This window comes from Manacus candei, unplaced genomic scaffold (genome assembly GCF_025592945.1).
Source record: "Manacus candei isolate 608988 ecotype Guabito, Panama unplaced genomic scaffold, ASM2559294v1 h1tg000044l, whole genome shotgun sequence".
Lineage (NCBI taxonomy): Eukaryota > Metazoa > Chordata > Aves > Passeriformes > Pipridae > Manacus > Manacus candei.
This window is the reverse complement of record NW_026138092.1, coordinates 2,824,711-2,849,708: the sequence shown is the minus strand read 5'-3', so window position 1 is coordinate 2,849,708 and position 24,998 is coordinate 2,824,711. Positions and strand designations below refer to the sequence as shown.

General features: G+C 40.8%; 1 protein-coding gene across 2 annotated transcripts in view; it reads left to right on the top strand.

Annotated features, from left to right (window-relative positions):
• The first annotated feature begins 816 nt into the window (after positions 1–816).
• Positions 817–24,998, top strand: part of ST6GALNAC5 (ST6 N-acetylgalactosaminide alpha-2,6-sialyltransferase 5) — a 70,917-nt gene continuing 46,735 nt past the window's right edge. The window contains exons 1-2 of one of the 2 annotated variants that reach the window (XM_051796094.1): positions 817–1,248; positions 1,863–2,087. In XM_051796094.1, the coding sequence (XP_051652054.1) occupies positions 1,183–1,248; positions 1,863–2,087 (291 nt within the window). In that variant the 5' untranslated portion in view covers positions 817–1,182. The remainder of the gene's footprint in view (positions 1,249–1,862; positions 2,088–24,998) is intronic. The other variant, XM_051796093.1, reaches the window with a different exon arrangement.

Here is a 24,998-nt window from a genome sequence, read left to right as displayed (position 1 = left end):
TATGGCATTCTTATGTGAAATGATGTGTTTACTGCTCTATCTGCTGATGTACCATACATTCTTGTTTCTTTTTTACTTTCTTAAAAGGCACTAAATGCTGCGTGCTGTGCCCATGCTAGAGATGGTATTTGTTTCACTGTTAGTCCTCCAATGAATTAGTAAAGATAAAAAATGGATTTCAATGACAATTCCAGCCTTGAGAAAGCTGCTATTGTGACCATGGTTGAGTTACCCTGCTGATAGTTTTCTCCTTAATGTAATTTTTAATACTATATAGCTGTGGGTTAGATGTGAAGCCATATATTAGAACTATTATTTCCATGAGTAGTTTCAAGTGAAATAACTTCATGATTAGGAGATAGATTATTTTAAAAATGCTGTCAGTCTAATAACTTTGTAAGAGATCAACCTTAAAAGGGCTTGTTTAGAAGGGGTATATTTATAAACGTGGAATTTCCAGAGCAAAAAGTCTACGTGTTATGAGGTCTGCTAACAAAGTTTTCACAACTGAACTAAACACCATTAACACAAACAAATAAAGAATAAAGAAGTTTAGAAGGCTGCTTGTGAGACTGGGAAAATGTCCGCCTTCAGAAACCAGAGATGGCACGGGGAACAAGTCTGTCAGATTTGCTTTAGAAAACGAAGAAAGCTTCTGTCAAAAGGGTTTGAAGCCGGTTGTTAGAGCTCGGGAAAGGTTGTGTGAGAGGGTGTTGTCAGCGCCGCGCAAGGAGTTTGAGGGCGTCGATTTTTTTTTTTTTTTTTTACTAACGTGAATTTAAAGTATTGCCTGAACGCCGCCAGCTCCAGGAAACCCGGCTAGCGGTGGCAGAACGGGAAAATTTCCCGCTGGGAAAAATACAAATAACGTGCCGTGAGGGTCGTGCCCCGGTGCCAGGGGCGGGACGGAGGCCTGGGCAGGGGGAGGGAGGGAGAGAGGAAACCCCTGCCCGGTGCCCGCCGGCGGAGCAGCGGCGGAGCGGGAGGCAGAAGTTTTAACTTCCACCTGCCCTGAAGTCGCCGCTGCGCCGGCAGCAGGAGGCGGAGGCGGGGGCGGAGGCAGGCGGGGCAGCCGAGGACCCGGCTCTGGCAGGCTCCGAGGGTCCGGCCGGGTGTAATTCCCCCCTAATCCCCGCCACGGCGGCGCTTCCCTGGCCGAGCCATGTCTGCGGCTTCCCCGCCATGCCGAGCCTAGCGGGGAGCGGGAGGACTGGCGGCCGGGAGGCGCACAAAATGAAGACCCTGATGGTAAGTGCATTGTTGGCACTGCTCATCCCGGCTCCGGCGGCGGGGAGGGGACGAGAGGAGAGGAGAGAGGCGCGGGGCTGCCCCGGGCACCCTGCACACGCTCCATCCTTCCCCGGCTCTTCGGGATCGCGCGGAGGCCACCAAAACCGCGGCGGCGGCGGCCAAGAACTTTCCGCCTGCTTTCTTTTATTCGTGTTTGCTCGTGGTTTGCGGGGTTCTGCGTGTGTGTGTGTGTGCGTTTTAAGGAGCGTATAGAAAACCGATCTGCTTAAAGGACGATGCTGGAGGTATCTGGGCGGAGGGAAGCGCTCCAGTCCCCAACACTCCTTAAAATGCACGAATTGAGATGCCCAGAGGGGGACGGCGGCTCGGGGATGAGGCGCGGGGGAGCCGGGCGCTCGGAGGGGAGGAGAGGCGAAGGAGCAGGGCTGGTGGAGAGGGTGGCAGGCAGGGGAGCGGGCTGGGCGAGGGAGGGGGTTCCCCAGTTCTGCCGCACTTTTGCCGGGTCTCTGGCGGGTGAAACTTGCGGGTGCGCCGGCGGGGGAGCGGCGATCCCCGCTGGGCCCCGCGGCGCGGGGAGCCCGCTGAGCCGGCTGTGTCTCTGCCCCCCGCAGCGCCACGGGCTGGCCGTCTGCCTGGCGCTCACCACCATGTGCACCAGCTTGTTGCTCATGTACGGCGGCATCGGCGGCATCGGCGGGGGCCACCCGGAGCCGCGGCGGCGGCAGCAGCAGGTGGCGGCGGTGCCCAGCCGGCCCCCCGAGCGCGGCCAGCGCCACCCGGCTCTGCCCGTCGGGGCCGGCCTCCTGGAGGGATACATCAGCGTCCTGGAGCACAAGGTGAGCCGCCGGCCGCGGGACCGCCCCTCTCTCCCGGCCCCCGCGGGGGGAACCTGTCGAGCTCTCCCTGGTGCCCCCCGGAGATGCCCGGGCCCCCTGGGCAGGATCGCCGTGCCCCGCTGTCAGGGCTGGCTAATGCAGCCCTCGGGTGCCGTCGCGCCTGGCCCCGAGGGCGCGACTTAGCGGGGTCAGGACCCGGTGTGAGCCTGCGGTTGGGCATGTGTGCAGTGCTGGTTGTCTTCTCCCTTGCGCAGAGGGAGAGGGAGGGTGAAGTGTTTCGTTTCTGGTGTTGGATGCTATAGCTACAATACAAATGTGTGTTTATGGTGATAGTCATAAGGGTTAAAGAATGAAGTTTATTTACTGGAAGGTCAATAAGTAGGTGTTTATTCTTAGCTCGTTTTGTCATGGGAAACCAAAAAGAATGTCTCCTGCACAAATGACCTTTTCATCCACCTCTTGGGAAGCAGAAGTTGCCAACCATAGTTACCATTATAGAAATTGGGGGGCATTTATTTAATGCTGAACAAAATTATGTCCCTCCCCTTGACAGAGGAATCACCAGGCTGGATTCTCAGACTGTAATACCTGTTTACCAGAGATAGGCAGACTAAGCTTTGATAGCTCGCAGGGCATATGTAGTGACATAAAGTGAGCAAGGTGGCACATCCATTCTGAAGAGATACTTGATCTTCAGGAATTTTCTGAGAAGGCGGATTCCTCTACTTTTGTGCTGTGTTCAGTTTTGTTGCACTTACCTAGAAACTCCAAGGTCTTCCTCTGCCAAAACCCCAGATAATGTTTAGTACACGCACATCTTGCAGTAAAAATTTTCAATAAAAAATAAGCAAGGGAAGTGAGGATTCTTAACTTTCTCATGTTTTCACATCCAGACTGACAACTTTCTGAAAGATAGGTTGTCAAACACGTTACTGGGCTCAGTTTAGAGGTACTGTGTGAAGACTAGTGACTTTGATATACAGAGATTTTTATTGTTCCTTCTGGCATCACTTTCTATGCAAGAGTTATCTGTAGGGCTCTTAACACAGAAAAATAGCACATGATGGTGCCTTGTGGGCTTTATTTGCTTTCTTACTTGGTTCGCCTGGAAATTCTCAAATGTAATGTCTATAGATAAAGCAAGTTTGGCCACAGGCTTCCTACTGTGTGAGATGTCCCCTTGTAATTCCTTCATTTTTCTTTAACATGACTGTAGTGATAAGTGTAGATATATATGCACATGATTTCTGTAAACAGCAGTAATTGAAAAGGCATCTGTGGATTTTTAGGATGCATAAGTGAGTAGCCCTCTGACACTGATAACTTACATTGGTTTCTCCTGACTCACAAACAGCCCTCATTAACAGACCATACTCAAAATCACTATTCTGTGTTTATTATTTTCCGGGGTAATTTTAATGTTTCCCAGTGTTTTGGAGAAAGATGATTCTCTGGCTTTTTAATATATTGTAATGTGGCCCGAACCCCACAGATACTCCATTTCTGAGTTTCATTTCACACAGCTCATGCCTCACAGTAATAATCTGCTGAAGGTTTAATAACTTTTCCACATAACTTCTGTGGGTCAAAAAGAATATTGCACAATCCCTGCTGTGTTCCCAGCTTGCTTTGTCTTATTTTAATGCACATGAGATCATGCAGAGAGCTCTGCCACTGTGGTATACAGAGCAGTGAGGGCACTGTATTAACGTAAGGGAATGATGGGGGAGAGAAGGGCTTTGACTCTTGATAGTGTATTTGTTTTAGTAATTTCACTTAGTAATCCATGTACCTGACATGGATTTACAATCCCAGAACGTAGAGGTTTCCTGCAGAATAAAAAAAAAATGGAGAATGCAAAAGATCACAGCATTGATGGTTTGGGAGAAGAAGGATGCAGGATCAGTGATGGTGAGAATGGGGAGAGATGGCAAGAACTGAGAAACAATGAAGCGTTTTCAGAGAACATGTGTTTTGGGTGGAACACTGGAAACTGCAGAGAAGACAGCTTGAGTAGCAGGTGTCATAAAAGTCCAGCCCATAGTGAGAAAAAATGAGGGAATCAGGGAGGTTTAAGGAACATAAAGAGAGCAAGATAAAATTCTGTAGCTGTGAGAAGGATGTGAAGAGACAGGGAGGGAGGTCTGGAAGGAGATGAAAAGCACCTGTTGTTTGAGGACAACAGGCTTGGAAAGGTAAGGGAGGAATGAGTTCAGCAATGGTCCGTGCTGTTTTGATAGCACAGAGGTGACTGTGTGAAATGACAATGAATGGTAGATTTTTCACAGTACAGTCTCCTTAATTTCCCATGTAGAATCTTGGGATTTTCTGTCAGATTGAATGACCTGAAGCTGAATGACCATTACACAAAATTCATCCTTGGTTTGTGTTCATGCATGAGTGACAGTTACCAGTAGACTAAATGTCTAGATCTACAGATCCAGGAGCTGAAACGTGTTCTTGTTTCTGGATCTCATAGTTTGCTTTCATACAAAAATCTTATTTCATGTTCGTGGTGTTGCACCCAAATGTTGTGCATTTAATGAGAGTAAGTATGCAATGCTATATGAAAACTGTATGATAAGTATTATAAAACTCAGTATTACTCCATAATCACAGTGTGAGGATTGACACTTACAGAAGCTGTGTAAATATGTGGCAGTACAGACATTTCTCTTCAGGAATAAAATTTAACAGTTGTCCACACTGTGAAATATCATGTATTACAAATGTCTGTCACTACTAGCAATACAGCTCATTTAGTAGTGGTGGATGATCGTGTGTGGAGACTATTTACCAGAAAATCAAGGCACTTAGTAAAGTACCAATGATTTTGAAATATAGCTTGCAATATTGTAATTACCAATTATTTTTCTCCTTTTATTTCATATTCAGTAAGAATTATAGTTTCTCATCCATTCTGTCAAGAGAAGCAGGCAGTCTCTGAGAAACCAGCAAAATATCTAACATTCTTTTTTTACTGGATCAAAGAGATTTTTTTGCAGGAGTTTCTTGTCTCTTGGTCAGGTTTGTAATGTTTTGTTTCATAGCGCTTTGCCTTCATGGTTTCTGCAAGCCCATTTTTCTGTGAGTCAAGCATCAGAGATCAGAACCCATTTACTTAGCTTCAGTTGCCTGTCACAGTTTAGCAGTGCACACTTAATTTTTGTTGAACTGAACTCTTGAAACAAACAAGTTCAGAGATGCTGTGGATCCAGAGACGCAAGTGGGTTCTTGTCATTTCTCCTCTGTGTGTCCCAGAGCAGCAGCAGTTGACAGTCATTGTTGATGGATGTTTGAAACGAATAAATAGGATATTTTTTTTGTTCCCAGTAGCCAGATGTTGCATCCTAGAAGATCTCACATTTGGAACAGAAAATATAGTTTGCTGATAGTTGCTGTTGAGAGGTCAAGGACTGAAATGAAGTGGAGAAGAAGCAGCTTCCCTCCTACTTGGAGGAGCTGTTGCATCCTACAGAGGCACATTGACAGGGTGTAGCACTGCATCTGTTCTGCAGTTAGAAAGGACAGGAGTCCTAGACTGTCAGACTGACATCTTTCCTGAATTCTTTGTGCGTAATCCCGAAATTAAAGAGGTTTTGTTACTGGCATCGAGGGAAGCGGAATTCTGCTCTTCAGTGGGCAGGCGTGGGGATAAGCCTTTCTGTTGATTTGTCACAGTGCTAGCAAGAAATTACAATGCTAATATTTTTAAAGCAATTACTGCATACAAATAACAGACTGTTAATGAAAGTAGGAAACCTAGCACTGTTCCAGAACTTGCAAGAAATAAATATTTAACCATTATATTACTATTCTGAAATGAATGTGGGAACACATCTCTGGACAGTTAAAAAGCTTTTTACCCAGTATTGACTCAACAGTTGGTACTGTGAATAAAATATCAGTTTGTCACGTATGTGATTGAATGGTATTTCAAGCCATCAAGAATTTTGTTTCTTAAAAGATTTTTTAAAAAAATCAAAATCAATCTTGCAGACCAAGTGCATGATTTATTAGAACAACATTTAAGTACCTTAAAAGAGCATTGAGATCAACATGGTAATTTAAGTGATCACAATGATTTCTTAATTTATGATAATGTGAATTATCATATGCAAAGAAATCTTTGTGATCCCTTTAAATTAATGCAGATCAGAGAATTGTGTAGTTAATGAAGTGTTTGAGGAAGAGCCATTCTGCAAATAGTGCTATAGCTCCTTAATCTCTGAGACGCAAAAAGTTACTCTTGGAGGAAACTATTTTTTCCAAGATAGTAAACTTTGTGCATTTCAAATAGGATGGGAGTCTTGCCATGTTTTATATTATTTTTAGTAAGTATTAAATCAAAAGTATCTTACAGCAAAACAACTTCTCTTGCCCGAGGTGGGATCAAGCCCACTGAGTTAAATAAACCATGTACCATGATTTCATTACATGTTCCTGTTTGCTCCTGGAATTCTTACCTGCAAAGGAAGGAACACAAACTTTACTATGCAATTAAGTATTTGATGGAGCTTTTATTATGTGAGAGATCCACAAGGGGGAGACTTTATTCTAGAATAACCTTGTTTGGGACACTTCCATCTGTCAGAGACCTGTGCAAGGTGAGAGTCCACAAAAACCCCGTACTCAGTGTTTTGTTGGCTTCTTGGCTTTCTATTTTAAGGTACTGTAGTCACCTTTTACTCTGATAAGCTGTGCGTTTATTTAAACCCTTATAAAGTTCACAGCTTAAAGAGAAAAAAAAAAAGGACCATGACAGTCAGGGAATGTAACTGCATATCCACACACTCAGAGCAGAGACAGTTGTTTTACCAGATTTACCCAACTTTTGAATAATGACTGTCCTGTGCTTTATATTTTCTTACTTCTGAGCTATTGCTATTTCAGCCTAATAGACCATAATATTGGGTTCATTCATTTTGATGACCCTTGTCTAAAGTTTTTGGCAGTTTCTGTGTGCTCTAGGTGCTGACACATGGTGTGCAATACAGAGTGCTCAACAATGGCAGGAGATGATGGTACATTTTCCTGTTTTCCAGGTTGCTTGGCACCTCTGCAAAGAACCAGTAGTTCTAGCCTGGCACTGCTCCTGCTTAGAATACCTTCAAATATTTTTAAAGGTTTACACATAGGTGTCACTTAGCTGTGCAGTTTATACATTTATTTTATGAAAAAGGCCATATTTTGTAGTTGGACACATCTTTTGTAGAATTCTGACTCCAGTGTGTGCTTGAGAGAGATCACAAATGTTAGCCATCAGGATAATAAAAACAAGTCACATTTTACAGTTATCACTATTGCCTAATTCTTTCTAAAATAAGTACTGTTAAAGATAAAATCAAACTAGTAGGGGTACTGAGTCCAGGCAGAGGTCAGGATCCATTGCTTAAAAAATTGTCTCAAAAGAGCACAGACACTATGAAATATTGAGATGTCCCTGAAAACTGAAAGGTGTGTGGTGTGCATTTAGTACCTGGTGTTGTAAATGGTCATTAATATAACATGATGCATAAAACCCCATCACAAACTAGTTCTGATCATTTATTGCTGGTTGAGAAGATAAAGGAGAGGAAATCATTGTTGTAATACTGAAAACAAGAGAAAATACTGGAGTTTATACCAGGTGAAGATCTTACCCCGTGTATTCTGTGACACTTTGTGATGCAGCTTTATTCTTTCATAGAAATAGAAGCAAAGAGATTATTTCAGAGGCTACAGCAAAAAATGTTGATGATGGATTTCATTACAAACATAAATAGGTAGCTGGTCAGGTCAAGACAGTTGATGCAGAATGGTGTTTTAATTTTCTCACATTATAAAAAAGTCACATCTCACAGCAATATCTGATACCATATATGGGTCATAATACGCTATCTTGTTTTTACAACTGAGACAGAGAGTTCTTTTTTCTTTTTCTTGGTTGAAGAAAAACTGCAGAAGCATGAAGATGTTTTTGTTTGGTTTGCACTGCTGTTTTTTGATTGTTGGATTATAGCCTTTTTTGATTTATTTGGATTACAGCCTTTATCCTAAATTGTGAAGAGTGAGGAATGAGTAAATATGCTGTCTGCTTACCTGTCTTCTTTTGTGAACATGCAAAATTCTTAATTGGATGGATATACAAAACACTTCCAGGCAGGAATTGGTGATACTCTGTCTGCTACTGAGATTTGCTCGTCTCTCATGAAAAACCCCTCAATTTTTTTTCCTCTTCGTTTACATCATTAATTTCAGTGACCACCTTTGTATTTCTAGTATATACTCAAGTATATTACATTTGATAACCATTTAAAGTTGCCATATTGTGCACTTCTTTTTCACATGATCTTTCACTGTGAGCATTTTAGGCTATTTTCATCTTCCTGTGAAGACAAAGTGTTCTTTTTGAAGGATTTTAATCCTTGGTGGAAGCAAGTCTGAACTAAATGAGATTTTCAATGACAGGAAATGTAATTTTTGCTCACAGCTGATGGATATCTCTCAATAGAGTTTCCTTAAGTTCTCCCTTTCTGCTTGTCCTGGGGCATAAGTGGATATTGAGTGTCATCCTAACTATGTGATATCCTCAAAACAATAGAGTGCAGGTAGTTTCCTTTTCCCAGTGACCTTCCTTCTTAGTTTAACCTGTATTGCTCAGTAACACTCCGTATGCACATCCTTGATGCTGAGGTGGCATTGCTAGGGAGAAAACTCAGTGTATTAATTGAGCTTCTAATTAGGGCAATTATGATCAAATCAGCAGTCGTTTGGTGCTGATATAAGCAGATGTGACAGCACAAAAGCTGCTTTGAAGGTGAGGTGAAGCATCATGATATTCACCTCACTCCATTTCACCTCATCCCTAAGCAATCTCCCTTAGGCATCACTCTTGTGCTCTAATAGTTAAAGCTTGAAGTGTTAATACCAGGTTAACTACTGAAGTTTGCTACCAGCTGGAAAAGCAAATATTTTCAGTTCAGAAGCTGCTATTAATTGTTCTCCATTGTCATTCTGAAGATAGCCTAATACATTTAAGAAGAAAAGTCACATGGGAAGTGAGGAAGCAAGTCAAAGCTGAAACCTCCTGCCTTCAGAGAGTCTGTTTGCAACAGAAGTGCAAAACACAAATGGAGAAGTGGAGCTCTGAGGTGCCCCTGGATGGCCTGTATGAAAGCCAGAGCTGGGCACTGAGAAACACGTGCACATTCCTACAGAGAATATTCCATTTGAACTGAGGTTAGGCCAGTCTGGTAACAGTGTCTGGGCTGTGTATTCAGAGAGACACAGTGTTAAGAGAAGCACAATGTGTATGTTAAGTGCAATAATAAATTCTAAATCCTTACTGGAACCTTGTGAGAAAACTTCAGAATAAGATTGGGTTATTTTAAAACACAGAGAGGGCAAACTGATATATTTAATAGATTACTAGACTATTTTTTCACAATGGCAGTGAACTAGTGCAAAATGTTCATTGTCCGAGGAAAGGGAACAGTAATGGGTTTATATGGTATATAGGCAGCATAGATCAGGTTTTCTTAATTTAGATTTAATAATCTGGACTGTTTTAAGTAACATAGAACAAGAATATATAAATGTGTGCTTTGTCATTGAATACAACACGTTAGGAATTCTTTGCAGCTGTACAAAAATTTCCATTACAGAATGGGTGGCTTAGTTAGAAATAACCTGGAAAATAAGAGGAAAATGTTTCTCAGTGACCAGTCGATATATTTGGAATATGCATTTTTGTTAGGCAAATAATATATTTTGATTTTAGTATGCTATTAGCATCCTCAGGTATTGGCATGATGTTAATATTGCAGAAATAAAATATTCTGTAAATTTTGTGCTGTTGGACAGTATTAAATCAGAATATATCTTACCCTCAGCAGGTCATAAAAGTAGATGTAATAACATTCAGCAGAGCATCAGTCTCAGAGTTATCTCTAAAGAAAAGAAAAATTCCACAGTGCAAGTTTGTGCAAAGGTACATCTGTACCCAGCTTTGTGCTCAGGAAAGTTAAAGAACGATTGTCATGCTTAGGAAGTGGCTGGCTTAGAAATAAGTTTCTAGAGACTTTGTTCATCAGCAAGTACATGCTGCTTACCTATTCGCCTGCATGAGGTTAAAACCTTTCCTGCCAGTTTGACCCCAAGCTGTGCTTTGCAGTGGCATGACTTACACCCAGGCTTGTTACCTTCCAAACTTTCTCACCTGCACTACCATCCTCTGTGGATGGACATTGTTATTCCATTTCAATAAACTTCACCCCCGTGACTTGTACAAAAAACGAGCTTCTGAGGAAGCACACGACTGAGGCAGCGGACAGGGGGCTACGGGCTGATGAAATGATGCAAGAGATTCCAAAGTTGGGTGGGGAGGCTGGGTCAGTAAGTCTGGGTGGTGTAGTTTGAGACGGGCTTGTTAGTTTGAAACCAGAGTAGTCACGTTGTATCTGAGAAGTAAATCTCGACCTTTGGCAGCTACATTTTTTCTGGAGCTGGGCTGGCACTGTACTTTCTGTGGCGTTTGGGTTCAAGATAAGCTGAAGCAATGTGGAGTGCCCAGGCAATAATGGTAAAGACATGCCCAAAACACTTCTGGGCAACTCTCAAGTGCAGTACCTGGGTCTGAAACTGCATTTGAAATACTGGCTGTTCTTTAACTTTAGCCATCCAAAATATATACGCCTTGTACTTGCAGAGACTGAACATTTGGCCTCAGAGAAGGCATGTTTAGAAAACATGATCTCCAAAACTTGTCCACAGTCCTTATGAAAAGGCTTCTGACCAAATGCATGGGAGAAGTTCTTTCCCAACCTTATGCTCAACCTTCGTGCAGAGCTCAGGGGCTCACAGGGAGTATGTGCTGTGGTGCAACCTGTGCTATCCCTTCCCTGCTCTGCTCTGGCTTTCAGTGTGGCATCTTTGGGTCAGTCTTTCTGATGCTTGGCTAAATTACATCCATAGAGATTAGAATAGTGTTAAATGTGCTCCTAAATTTTGTTGCTGTCCATTTCGGTCCTAATACCACTTTAAAAGGGTTAGTTTTACACAACTCAGCATATTGGTTGACTCTAAAATAGAAGCATAAAACCTCAAAATACAGCCAGTGGTCTGAATGCAGCTGCCAGAGTGACACAGAGTCAGTACTGCCTGTCCTTCCTCAGCTCATCTGCGTGTGCCTGGATAATTTCAGGTGAACTCCTCTTTTTTAAAAACAAACCAAAACATATTGTGTTTTGTTTAGATAATTTCTTCCTTAGCGCTTACTTTTTATAAAATGGCCATTGTTGATGCTATTGACAACTATCCAAAACACATTTTACAAATAAAAAACCTATGGCAAAGCCACTGCTGTTTCCACTTTTTCATCCACTTACGTATTCTCTTTGTAGCGCTGCTCCAGATTTCCTTCTTGTTTTTAATAGTGATTCACGAGCCTTACAGAGACTGAGACAGTTTGTTACAACATTGCTCCCATTATCCATGAGAACCACCTCGGATGTGAATGGGACTGCACATAACAACAGGCACTTCAGTGAGGGTTTTCCGAGTGCCAGCTGCCGTGTTGTGTGAGCATATGCCTGTGTGGGGTTTTGCCAGGGGAGGAGAGCACTCTCTGCCCTCTCTGGGAGCTGCTTGGAGGTGCCCGGGCTCTGCTCTGGCAGCGGATCCGCTGCGCTGAGCACGTCGCTAAGCCAGAACTAATAAGCTTGACTGAGAGGCAGGGTTTGTTATCCCGGGCTCAGCAGCACATGTGGTGTGGTTGTGAAGCTTCTGTGAGTCCTACAATCGGCTCATGGGCAGATCTTGCCTGTGTGGTGGCACGGTCAGTTATTTGCTTGCATCTCCCTGCAAAAACCTTCCAATCCATGACTGAATGTTTTCCTAATCTGCTCCAGAGGAGCATTTTCAGTCCTCTGCCAAGAATATTCTGCCTTACACAGTGGGAAAATGTAACCCACGGTACCCTTGTTACTTAAATTTTGGTCATTAGATTGCCACGTGTTGCGTACACTCGACACAAAAGACTATTTTTCATAATTTCTGTTTCGTACTGCAGCCTAATATGATAGATGATGTTGTGGATCAGGTTTTCAAAGTTTGAAATGAGACACTAAATTAGGTTCACAGAGCATGATGTAGTCATCTAAGTCACCACTTAAGACAAAATCTGCTGCTGTCACTGGGCAGATACTTGTTAAAGAAAGGATTTTAATTGCCTTGCTTTAGAAAATCATGTTTGAGAATGAAGCTATGAGGTTTTTTGCTTGTAGCATGTCTATTTCTATATGCATAGGGTTATTTAATTTGTAATGTTTGTGTTTTCATTTGTGGTTTCTGGTGTTCTTACCATGTATGTATTTCTTCGGAAATATTGATTGACTTTATCTTAATTTCGGTCAGTGAAGAATTTTTGCTGATAGGATATTTAGTAATATCTTCATTAATGAGAGACTGCTGAGCCTTTGAGCCTTAATGTTACTCTTTCCATATGTAATTATCATATTAATAGATTTAATTTTGATTTAATTTTTATGAATAGCCAAAAGCTCTGGTTTTTTTACAAGTAGAATCAAAACTACAACTTTTCACTTGCTGTATCTGCTTTGTGTCTCAGTAGCAGTGCAAAGAAGCAATGAACCTAGTTACAGATATGCTGAATATTCTTTCTCAGGGGTAGTGTTGGTGTCTCCCTGATGGTTTAAGGGCATAATTGAGGTACTTTGTGCAGCTGGTAGATGTAGAGGAGGGATATTGAGGCCAGGAGGGTATCTCTGGTATTAATGTGTCTGATTTCTTCCAGCACAGTGATCCCTTTTGATCTGCAGCAGTTTGTGCAACACAGAACAGCTTTCAGGGTGTCTTTAATTATGCTTGTGGACGTTTTGGCCTGGGAAATGGAATGAGGCTTTAGAATCACCTTTCACTCCCAGCTGTGCTGATTTGAAACTTCTCACAGCTTGTTGCCCTCCTGCAGGTGGAGGGATCATGTTTCTGCTCTCCTGAAAGACCAGGAATGTGCAGCATCCTGGGCTTTAGAAGAAGGTGCAGCTGGCTCTTAGTTTTTCTTGTGAGAGCTCTCAGTGCTGTCAGGATGGAACAGCAATAGGTCCTATACATACCTATACATATAACCTGTAATAGCACATCTCTTCAGATCAAATCTGCATTGGAGACAATTCACAGGACCTGAAAACCTGTCTTTGAGGTTTCATATTGCTGTGGAACGCAGTGAAACAGCTGCATTAGGAGCACTTTAGAAGTAGACTTTATGCTAAAAAGAGCCAGAGCCATTATGCTTATATCAATGCTCTCAGACACATATAGAATAAATTGATTGATGATACGATGCATCAGCTTTATTAAAGTTTCTCAGAAATGATTTTTTTAAATTACGCCACTTCCTAGGGATATTTTTCAGTGTGTTATGAAGATGACATATCATATTTGTAGTGCATAATGGGAAAAAAATCGTTTTTACATGACAATTAATGTCCTAACATTTGAACTTGCAGGTATGATGGTTAATTTTCATGGTCTGTAGCAAATAAAAAAGGAAGATTAATTCTATTTGAAGGTGCAAGAGGTGATCTCATCCATGTCATACTAAGTCCAAGGACCAACAGTTATTTAAGTTCTCAAAACATTTTAAAATTGACTGTATTGTTCACAGGAAAATCTTGTGACTGAGAGCAGAGGTAAAACCAGCTGTAACAGAACAGTGTGTGAGACAGTTTCCAGTTTAGCTGAAATCGAGTCCCATCCCTTGTGATTGTGAATGATGAGGTTGCATCTGATTTTTGCCTTTTTTTTTTTTGAATAGCTTTTTTAGTATACTCTATGCAGAGCACCGAGACTTTGAAAATCAAAACAAAAGTAATCTTTAAAAAATAGTTTCCCTTGGAAAACAAATTGATCTGTCCAATTATTTTTTGTTTCATGCCCCGTACTTGACGTCAGTAAAACTACTGAAAATTACATCCCACCGTGTTTATTAAAGTTGTGCTCCTATGCAGTAATACACATAAGACATCTTATACTGCCTTAAGGATTAAGTTAAGCTCCTTTGTCAAGCCTGTTGGTATGGCAGGACTGTTAATCTTTAACTGTCAGAGTCTGGTTAGATCCTTCTTTAGGCTGAGGCAATGTCTAAGTGCAAAGAAATTAAAACAAATCAACTCCCAGTATTTATGCTTTCATATTTTTGCACAGAGCAATCAATAAAAAGAGGAGCTGTTTCAGGCATACATATTTCTGTAAGAAGATTGTATTTCAAGCTCTTATTTAGCAGCATTATATTTGCTTTATGTTTATGCTTGTGAAATACGGGGATAAAGTTGACAGTGTTCAAAATATTAAATTCATGGAAGTAAGATGTGCACTGGGTGACAGCTCATTGGAAGGAGGACAGGGGATAATTTTGTGAACCTACATTTCCTAGTTAAAATTCTGCAGAGTTGTCTACAGTATGTTCATGTTTTATTATTACATCAGTAATTACTCTTACGTTTTCCTTTCAAATTACAACACTAAGTCACAAAAAAAGACATTTCCTAAAGTTGCGGCATATTTAGACATGACAAGGCTTGAAACAAAACTGTATGAAAAGAATGGTGAAGCTGGGAGGCAAAGTTAAATTCATTCTGAAAGATAAAAGCCCTAACAGGGTACAAAACTGGTAGGAAGGGACTACAGTATTCTGCTATAGGTATCAAAGGTTTGCATTTCACTGTGGGTGTATGTACCACTTAATTAATGTTGTTCTACCTAAAACTTGTGAAGAGGAATTTTGTAATAATTATCTGATAATAGCCAACTAGTGCAATTTGTGCAGATATTCATCCAGTGAAGTGATACAGGTTGTATGTTGAAGCAGTAGGTAAAATATACTAAAAATAAGCCTTTGAGTGTCATAGGTGCCTAAACTGTACTTTTCTAATCTTTTTTTTACAAAATAGGAAAAGAAACTCTCAACAAAGAACAATTTTCTTTTAAATTCTCCTTCAAATACAGTTTCAGGTGGCTGTTTTTATATTTTACACGCATATAACCTTCCCATTTTCTGGAGCAAGAGGTTCTTCCCCTCACCTCATTAAATAATAATAATACTTTGTGCTTACATATCACCTTACTTCTGAGGATCTCCAAGTGCCATAGAAGCATTAAATGGAGCCTCCTGCCTTAAAGTTCAGGAGTACTAATCCCGTGTGACAGGGGGGAATAGTGAAACAAAAAAGTTTAAACTGTAGTTTTGACCTTGAGTGTCCAGAGAGGAATTTCAGGTAGGACTTTGGAAGGTGCTGAAATGCTGAAAATTGAGGGGACTCGACCTCAGGATAGGTGCACAAGCAATCTCTGTAAGATACCTGACTTTCAGGCGTGGCTTGGAAGTGAGATTTCAGACCTTGTTCTGTGTAACACTGAAGTTCCATACGGTGGATTGGGAGAGTTATGCCCTTGAAATGGATTTGAGATACTTACTCTGCTGTGCAGAGCTGCCCAACAGAAAAACACTTAGGTGTGCCTTCACTACTTGAGCAGGGTCATGGTGGAGGATGGTTTAGCCCAGATAACACATAACAAAAGAGAACACAATTTGTGGTCTTGAGTTGCAGATCTTACATGGAAATGATGTGTAAAGCATTTGAGTTCCTTCTCCAGGAGCTGTTAAAACACGTATTTTGAGAAATACATGAGTTGGAGATTACACAAGGGCTTTCTGATCTGTTTTATTGAGCTGTGTAACTCCCCCAATTTCATCATATGTTCATGTTAGATGCCCTGCAAGGCTGCCAGGTTTGCTCCTGTCAGACACATAGAAAGAGTGGTTCCTTAAGTGCAGATCTAGGTGGTGGCTGGTTGAACAAGGCTTTTGTAGAGCACACTTCAGGTTTTGGTTTCAAAGTGTCATCAGCTATGTCTGAGACACTGAGATCTCATTCTAAATCAGCCCACAGACACTTAAATCAATGCCTTGATTTTTAGAGCATGTCGAACCATACACACTTTGCAACAACTCTGGTGACCAGGGCAGGTTAACCCTTTAGGCATGATAGTTGATGTGCACAGCAGGGCTGCACATCACAGTATTTTGGGCTCTAATAAACCTCAGTGGGGCATGCAAATACAGGCACTAAACAGAGTTGAATAGGTGCCCTCAGGTTCTTCAGGTAACAGTGTATTCATCACACTGGCACCAGCTACTTGTTTTACATTAATTTATCATGTCTTGAAATATTTGTTGTATATTTCATTATGTAGTGTGTTGTGCATTTGGTATTTTATTATATGACATTTTATTAAAAATATGTTTAAAAATCAAACACGGGAATTTTATTGAGGGGAGGAAGAATTGTGATAGCACATCTCAGACTTCTTTTTGCATATTCAAATAGTCTCATCCTATTTTAGTTTAAAGCAAAAATAAAATCGTTTTCTGGCTCCAGAAGACGACCAACAAGTAGGATGATTTAAAATATATTTGAATATAAATGTTGTCAGCAATTGACTGATAATTTTGGAGTATGAAGTCTATCACAGTCCTGTGAAACACGAGTAGTTTTGGAAGAGCAGGAACAAATCTTGCCATATACCAGTAAGGATCATCTTTAAGGTCTTCTAAGGTAAAAGGAATGTTTAGGCTGCCAACTCCTTAGCCTCTGGGAATGCTGATCCAGAGTTTCCTTGGACACTGAGTTGTGGCAAAATCACTTGTGTTGTGACTGTGTCTGACCTAGTAGATTAAAACAGTAGGTCCAAATTCTATGGCCTGTAGGGGCATCCACTGTATGCTTGGGATGTTGATAGCCCTCAGTTTTCTTTGCCTAAAATTTGCAAAGTCTAAAGAGCAAGGACAGAAATTATAAAGACAAGAGGGCAGATACAAAAGGTCTCAATTATTTTATGTGTAGCAGTAGTGAGATATGAGCAACTGGGTACAGAAAGACAGGATTTATGAAAGATGACCTTTGAAAAAAACAGAGGTCACCTTTCAGACTTAACATTATGCAACTGAAGATTAAATGACCTCAGTTTTTTTACTTTCTATGGATTAGGAGTAAATGTTTTTCTCTTTCAAAGAGTAAAAATAAAGATAAGACAGTTCTATTCTTCTTATTTAAATTAGGAAAGTTTGAGAAGAGAACTGCAAGTAGTGAATCAGGTTATCATGGATAATAAAACTGCAGTAAAAGCTGCACTGCACACTCTTCAGAGTGAAAGTGTACAGACCAGGCCATTCTGATTAGACACTGAAATACACATTTTCCTGCCACAGCATTGTAGCTTAAGCTGGATACAGACGGTGAACCCTGACAAATAATCCATCAAGTGATGTTGAGACTCTGTCAGGGAAAGCAGCCTCAAACAACTTCTTTTTTTTCCCCTCTTTATTATAATCCATCACTTCTTGTTGTGCATCTCTGAACAGTCTTATATTGACAGACATTCTTGGAACTTCTCTCCCTTTGTGTTCCTTAAGAGAACAAAAACATGGCATTGGGTGACTAAGGCTATTCCCACATGCTGCTTTGCAGAGCTGGGGAAAGACACACAAGGTCAGGAAATGCTGTGAATGAAATATCATTATTCAAAGAGCCCAGCCTTGCTTCTGCTAAAAGTCAGTGGAATTCTCCCCTGGAAACCAGTGGAAGCAGGATTAGTGCCCAGGTCTGCAGCCCAATCAATTGTTATTAGCAGAGGCTGCCAGTGCTGTGAGATGCTAAGCATCACCTGCTGATCACCTAATAGAGCACCTCTCTTATGTTGGCACAGAGATGTTTTCTGATTCTGCTTTGAAGTGTTGAAGTCTATAGATCAATAAAATGTGAAGGCAGAAAGGGCACAGGTCAGGCCAGCTCTGTCAGATTCATACAGATTAGGAAAAAGAATGGCAGGCTGCAGTCCAGGGCTAATAGTTGTTTGGTCCCAAATATTTCCTACACCAAATGTTTCTAAGAATCTTCGTATGTGGGTCTCGTTGAAGGGGCATGAGAACTTACAACATCACAAGAAATTGGGACCATAGTGTTAATACATAATTGGGATTGGGGAAAAAATTGTATTATTTTACAACAATTTTTAGGATTCTTTGTGTTGAAGGATGACAGTGATATAAAATAATACTTGTTTTTTATCAGCATCTATGTTTTAATGAAGTATAGACCTTGACAGTGCTTATTGTCACATGTGATTCTGATAGTATTTGTGCAACAACCATTTGTAAGGAATTCCCTTTTGAGGGTTGATGTTTCAGTGGTCATCCTCAAATCTGAGGAAATCTGTGTGGTTTTATGAGCAGTACCAGGATTATACTATTGGTGAGGGGTCTGGAGCACAAGTCCTAAAAGGAGCGGCTGAGGGAGCTGGGGTTGGTTAGTCTGGGGAAAAGGAGGCTCAGGGGTGACATTATTGCTCCTGAAAGGACGTTGTACACAGGTGGTGGTTGGTCTCTTCCAGGTAGGAAATTTCTTCCCTGAAAGGGTGGTCAGGCATTGGAGCAGGCTGCCTGGGGAAGTGGTGGAATCACCATCCCTGGAGGAGTTCAAAACACATGTGAGTGTGGTGCTTAGGGACGTGGTTTAGTGTTGGAGGTGGCAGTGCTGAGTTAACAGTTGGGCTCAGTCTCAGAGGTCTTTTCCAACCTTAATGATTCTGTGGTTCTGTGATTGAGGGACACTGAACCCTTGTTTTTTCATTCTTGAAACTCTCACTGAGCTCAAGTCCCAGCAGTTCCCCAAGAGACCAGAACTTACTTTCATAAACCACTGACCTTTCTTCTTGATTATCTTTGAGAACTAGTGCTGGCTTTCAGTTAATAGAACTTTGTAATCAGGGAGCTAAGAGGGATAAAATAAAATGACAGTTTTTGCTGCTGGTTAGATGTTAGTGCAAATCCTGAATGCCTTTTAAATATGTTAGTCTAGATCTGAGGAAATGGAGAAGAGCACTTGTATGTATTAAAAATGCAAGGAAAAAACAAACAAAATAAGCATTTGGCTGATGAGATTGAAGGATGTGTCACACAGCTTGAAACTGGAGATACAGGTATAGGAACCCTTTATGACTGCAAAACTGCAATGCCTTTGTGTACTTCTGTGTGGTTTTTTGAGAGATTTCCTATTTTAAATAAATAAATAAATCCTGTTTGTAAATACTATTCCACGGCAAATGACTTTGGGTTTAGTCCTGTAGTTGAGACTGAAAGAGGAATTCAAACAGCAGAGTATTTCTGGAACTGAACTGTATTGCTCTCATTGCTTATTGAGAGTTAAAGCAGCTCTGTGCCATCTCTTAAATTTATTCTCTGCTTTTGGTATTATCCTTTGCTATGGTAAATAGTAGTTCAGCTCTGTACTGTTTGCTGCAGTCTATGCTAATGGTTAAGGGAAGGGTTGGTGTGAAGTCGTTCTTGAACACTTAGCAATATCTGCCCACTTGAACGCTCCTATGTAATATTTTAGAAGTATGAAATGCCCTTAGTGTAAAATAGAATCAGGCTAACTAGTGCTGGTTTGAAATCTTTAGATTCAAACCCCAGCATTTCAAGTGAATCCCTGTCTGTCTCCCTGTGCCCCAGGTTTCAGAGACGGTGCCCCCTGCCAAGAAAACTCAGGCACCACATCCTGAGGTGTTACAGTCTTTCCATCACTAGGGAATGTAGTTGATAACTTTGTCAAGGCATTAACAGTGTGTTTTAGGTGGGGATGAAAGGTATGTGTCTCCTAACCTTTGCTCTAGCTCCCACTTTTAAGCGCTGAACTCTCCATCCTACAGAGGCTGTTGAGAAATAGTGAAGATATAAAACAAATGCCACCAGCACCATCACCTGACCGCAACTTCAAGAGCCCCAAGGAGTGCATTTTCCTGTGTTAAGCATTTCTCTAAACACTGTGAGCGTATTCTTCTAGGACACCTACTCTGAAATGGTGCTCACCTAATGCTTTGTATTGAAAGCAACATTTAAAAAAGGCAAATTATAATTTGGCTTTAGTGAGTGATGTTTGTTAGTTGATTTGCTTTCTTAATATAGAAATGAAGATAGTATGATGGTATGTGAGAAATTGTTTATTCGAGGCCATACAAGAAGTAAACTGCTACAAACAGACCTTGCTGTTATTCCTGCCAATGGACTAGTTGGCTTTGAGAGCAAAGCAAACAGGACACAGTTACAGAATAAGGTGTTTATTTATGTTTTAAGCCTTCTTGCAGAGCAGGCTCTGAGGTGCCAGGTGCTTTCAAACACAGGGCAAGGAGACACTCCCATTCTGTTGATTTTCTTTTACCATGATGTACCTACCTAGCGCTTGCAGAGCTTTTTCTAAAGTGCTTTGAGCCCTTAGGGTAACAAATGGATCAGTGTTATGACTCTCATTTTAAAGATGAAATTCAAAGTAATAATTTCACTATAAACTAGGCAGCCCATGGGTTCCAGGTGATTCACGGAGGTGCTTCTGAGATTGAAAGGCAGCCTGGGTTGTTTGCTCGAGGATTCTCTCTTTCTTAGCCAGTGGCTGACCAGAAGGATCCTGGCAGCTGATCAGGAAGGATGATGTGACCCTGTGGGAAGCGTGTGCTGGAGAGAAGGCTCTTGGCAGGACTTGTGGAGGGAGGAGCCCATGCTGGAGCAGGTTGGCTGGCAGGACTTGTGACCCTGTGGGGGACCCATGCTGAAGCAGCCTCTTCCTGAAGGGCTGCACCCCATGGAAGGGGTCAAGGTGTGAAGAACTGCAGCCTGTGTGAAGGACTCATGTTGGAGAAGTTCATGGAGGACTGTCTCCCATGGGAGGGACCCAGTGCTGGAACAGGGAAAGGAATTCTGCCCTGCTCGCTGAGGGGGAAGGAGCAGCAGAGACAGTGTGTGATGAACTGACCACAGCCCCCATTCCCTGTCTCCCTCTGCCACTGGGAAAAAAAGAAGTAGAGAAAATGGGGAGTGAAGTTATTCTGGGAAGCAGGGGTGGGTGAGAGGGAAGTGTTTTAAGATTTAGCTTTATTTCCCATTGTCCTACTCTGATTTGATTGGCAATTAAGCCAGTTCCCCTGAGTTGAGTCTGTTTTGTCCAAGAGGGTAATTGGTGATTGATCTCTGGCTGTCCTTTTCTTGAGCCTTGTTTTCTCTCTCGTGTCCAGCTGAGGAGGGAAGTGATGGCGCAGCTTTGGTGGGCACCTGGTGTCCAGCCAGGCTCAACCCACCACAGATGTTATCACTTTTGAGTTAAGCATTTGTCCTACAGAGTTGCATAGCTCAACTGTTAGGTGCTGAATCCAGGTGAAGCATCATCATCCTTGGAAAACTATACATGGGGCATCACGACCAAGGGTCTGTATTTTGCATGCAATTGCCATGGGTTTTTTTGTGGAATGATTCAGTGCTGTTAATTTTTATTTTACCTTGTGTAGCATATTTAAGTGCAAAAGTAGCAGGCATTCTTTGCTATTTAATCCTGTGATGTGCATGAAATCACCACTTTTGAAGATATGAGTGAGGGTACACCAGATTCACTATTTTCTCATGGATAAAGCATTTGGAAAGATTCATCCAGCTTTTGAAATGGCTCAGCTGTACCAGTTCAGATTTGTGTTTCAGAATGGTCCATCTTCTTGCAGTAAAAGTAAGGATGTGGATGGATTGGGATACAGATGGGATCTGTAATTCACCTGTAGCCAAATTGTGATACATGGTGGGTTTGGTTTGAAAAAAGAAATGGTTTGTGCTTTGAAGCCTAATGATGACAATATAAATCAACTTTTAGTTATATTGCAGCTGTGTTTACCTCAAATTATTTTCAGAGAACAGTGCTAAAGTGGAACACAGTGTAATATTTGTTGTAAAGTCAGAGAAACTAACTGCTTGGTCTTCTTCCAGTAAAGGTTAAATCCTGTGTTGGAAGAACAGTACTCTCAAAAATGCCAATTTTACTTGATATATCATCTCAGTATGATTTTTTTTTTAAAGTTCTTTTGCCTGTGTGTTATTTTCTCACCCCAGTGCAGTCTGTTGCTGTGCATTCAAATGAAATATACCATTAAGATATATAAGACTTGAAAGCCTCTCCTCTAAAGCCCAATAAGACACATTTTCTCTCTTACTAGTAGGTAGTGATAATGTAAGTCTCTAATCTCATTAGTTTGATAAAAAACACCCCATAGCACTTGGATGCTTTAAAAAAGCAGAAAGTAAAAGAGGCATGATTAAGTTTGTAAAAATTGGAAGGAAAACGTGTCTTTTGCAGTAACAATACACTTATATTAGTTCAGCATTAGTGTTCTGAAAGACAAGGGAAGAGTCTTTGAAAACAGTCTTTGCATTAGGATGTTTGTGATAAAACTACGAAAGGGCATGTTGATATTTTTTACTGTTTGTGACTTGACTTTCTGTCAATATTCTTTATGTTGTTTATCTTCTCCCCCTCAATGAGAGGGAGCTGAACTGTTTTTGTTTTTAGCCAAGGTGTTTATGATTATTCTCAGGTGTGTGTTGCTACTCTTGGCAGCGACAGAATCTGTCAGCTCTTCATAAAGGTGTTTAGTAAATAGCATTATTGTTTTATTTAAGCATTTAAATTGGACAGATGAGTTCATCTATATGGGTTTTGCAAAAGTCTGTGAAATCCATTTATTTGATATTTTGACATAATTGCCTGTGCTTGTGTTAATGCTGTTTTCTGGAAGATTAAGTTTATGCTGTAGAATCCAAATTCCAGTTTTTGCAAGGAAATTGATGATGATTTCAGTGTTTGATTTAGATAGAAAATTAAGTTTGATAAGGGACAGAGAAGAAGCAAGCAATAAGAAAACAAGTGTCAGATGAACTCTCCATGTATTTATCATTCACCTGAGCAATTTTCTTCTCATTCATAGGTCCATCCTATGCTTCTGAATGTCACAAGTCTCTTATTCCTTTGTGCTGCTCTTAAATGTAAATGTCATCTTAAATTTGTTTATCAGCCTGTTTTGTTGAAAACATGGAAAAAGGCTAGAAGGTCAATCATATCCTAATACAAATTATTTTCAGTAATTGTATTTTCACTCCTCATTGATTCTAATGGGACATAATATATTACATGTGCCCTAAAATCAATATAAAGTACAAAGTACTATTTATAGTATTATGAGTTAAAAAAAGAGAAATATCCATTAATATTCATTTGACTCATGTATGTGTTTTATTAGCTGCACAGGATAATTTATCAGATATGGTACACGGAATCCAACTGAAATCAATGAGAAATAGATATGTGACTATTCACTGTGCTCACTTATTATAATGGTTTGGTTATTTAGAGCTGCTAAGGGTTTATTACCAATATTCTGGCCCCTTTCTCCACCTCCTTTGATGGGGTTCTCTGAAATTCAGAGCTTTTCCAGGTTATCCTCAAACACATCCTTCAGCAGCAACTGTGTCTTCTGGAATGTTAATGACTAGTACTTCCTTAGGGTTGTCTTGGTTTTCATCCTGAGTGTCAGGTAGCTGGATGTGGTGGACACAACATTAGGGATTCCAATTACATAGACAGAACTTTGATCCTGCACTCTGTTAGAATTTATTAAATGAAAATGTCTTGCACTGGATTTCTGATGTACTGGAGTCCATACTAAATTCATCACTGACTTCTGTGGGGTATCTTAAGTAATACATGCTGAAATGTGTTCTGTGATTCTGTTGTTATTGAGGAAAAGAAAATCATTCTTTACTTTGGGACAAGCAGTGTTTTTTTTCAAGCAAGCTGGGAGATACATTTCCTTTATTGCTTCATTTCTCAAGAACTTCCAGTTCTGTAGAATTGAAAGCCACAGTCCTGCTAGCATATGTGCATAAATTCAGCTGTTGAGCTGTTCTAATAGTTGAATCAGTGTTTTATTTAGTAATGCATGTGACAGACATCAGAGCTTGTGCTGTAGACCTGCAGATTTAAAAGGATGCCGTAATAGGAGCTGAAGGACTGAGTTGCTGTAGCTTGAGCTGTGATGGACTGATATCTGTGGTAGAATGTATTTGTACTGGAGAGATATGTGCAGAATCATAGAACTGTAAAATAATTTAGGTTGGAAAAGTCCTCTAAGATCATCATCAAGTCCCACTGTTGACCCAGCAGTGCCAAGTCCATATAGACATATATTATGAGAGCATATAATATATTATTGTAACTTGCACACTAAAAACTATTTTGGTTCCTGGAATATGAGAAAAACTGAAATATGGAGGAACTTGTGTCATGAATCTTAATGCTGTAGTGAAGGAGTTCTTGAATTAGAAACCTGATTTGTTCATATACCATCTACTCATGGCTTTTAAGTGAATTGATTAAACACCTGTCTCCCATCCTATACATTCATTACCATAACCTCTGGCTTTTTGAAACCAGAAGATGTTCTGAGGCTTTGTAGCTTTTCTTCCTTTTGGAATAAAATTATTTTTTCAATTATTTTCAAGATTTCAATGTAGCTCCAACTGCTCTGAACACGATCTAGTATCACTCAAGTGTTTTGAACACTTCTACAATATTAGTCAAATACTTCCTACTGTCTGGATGTGGCTGGAACTAACAGAGTTCATATGCTCTCCTCTGTAAGTTGGGTCTCTCACTTTGGGTGTGAGGAAAATCCTTTTCCATGTTTTTATGTGTTCTCTGCAGGATTTTATTGGTGTTATGCAAGTGTGCCTCTGAAGAGGTGGTGTGCCCTTGTATTAACTTAGTTCTTGGTATTTTAACTCTCCATACAGAAGTGCAGTACAGGGTCTGTTTTTATGCACAGACCTGGGGAATGGAGTATAATCCAAGCACTTTTTAATCAACAAGTGTAGTTTCATTACCTCTAATAGCTCATTTAACCACTACTGGTTTTGTGTTGTGGGAGATTGGGATTGAATTTTTCCTCCCTGTATCTATAGGTTGAAAGCCACAGTGGTCTGTGCTT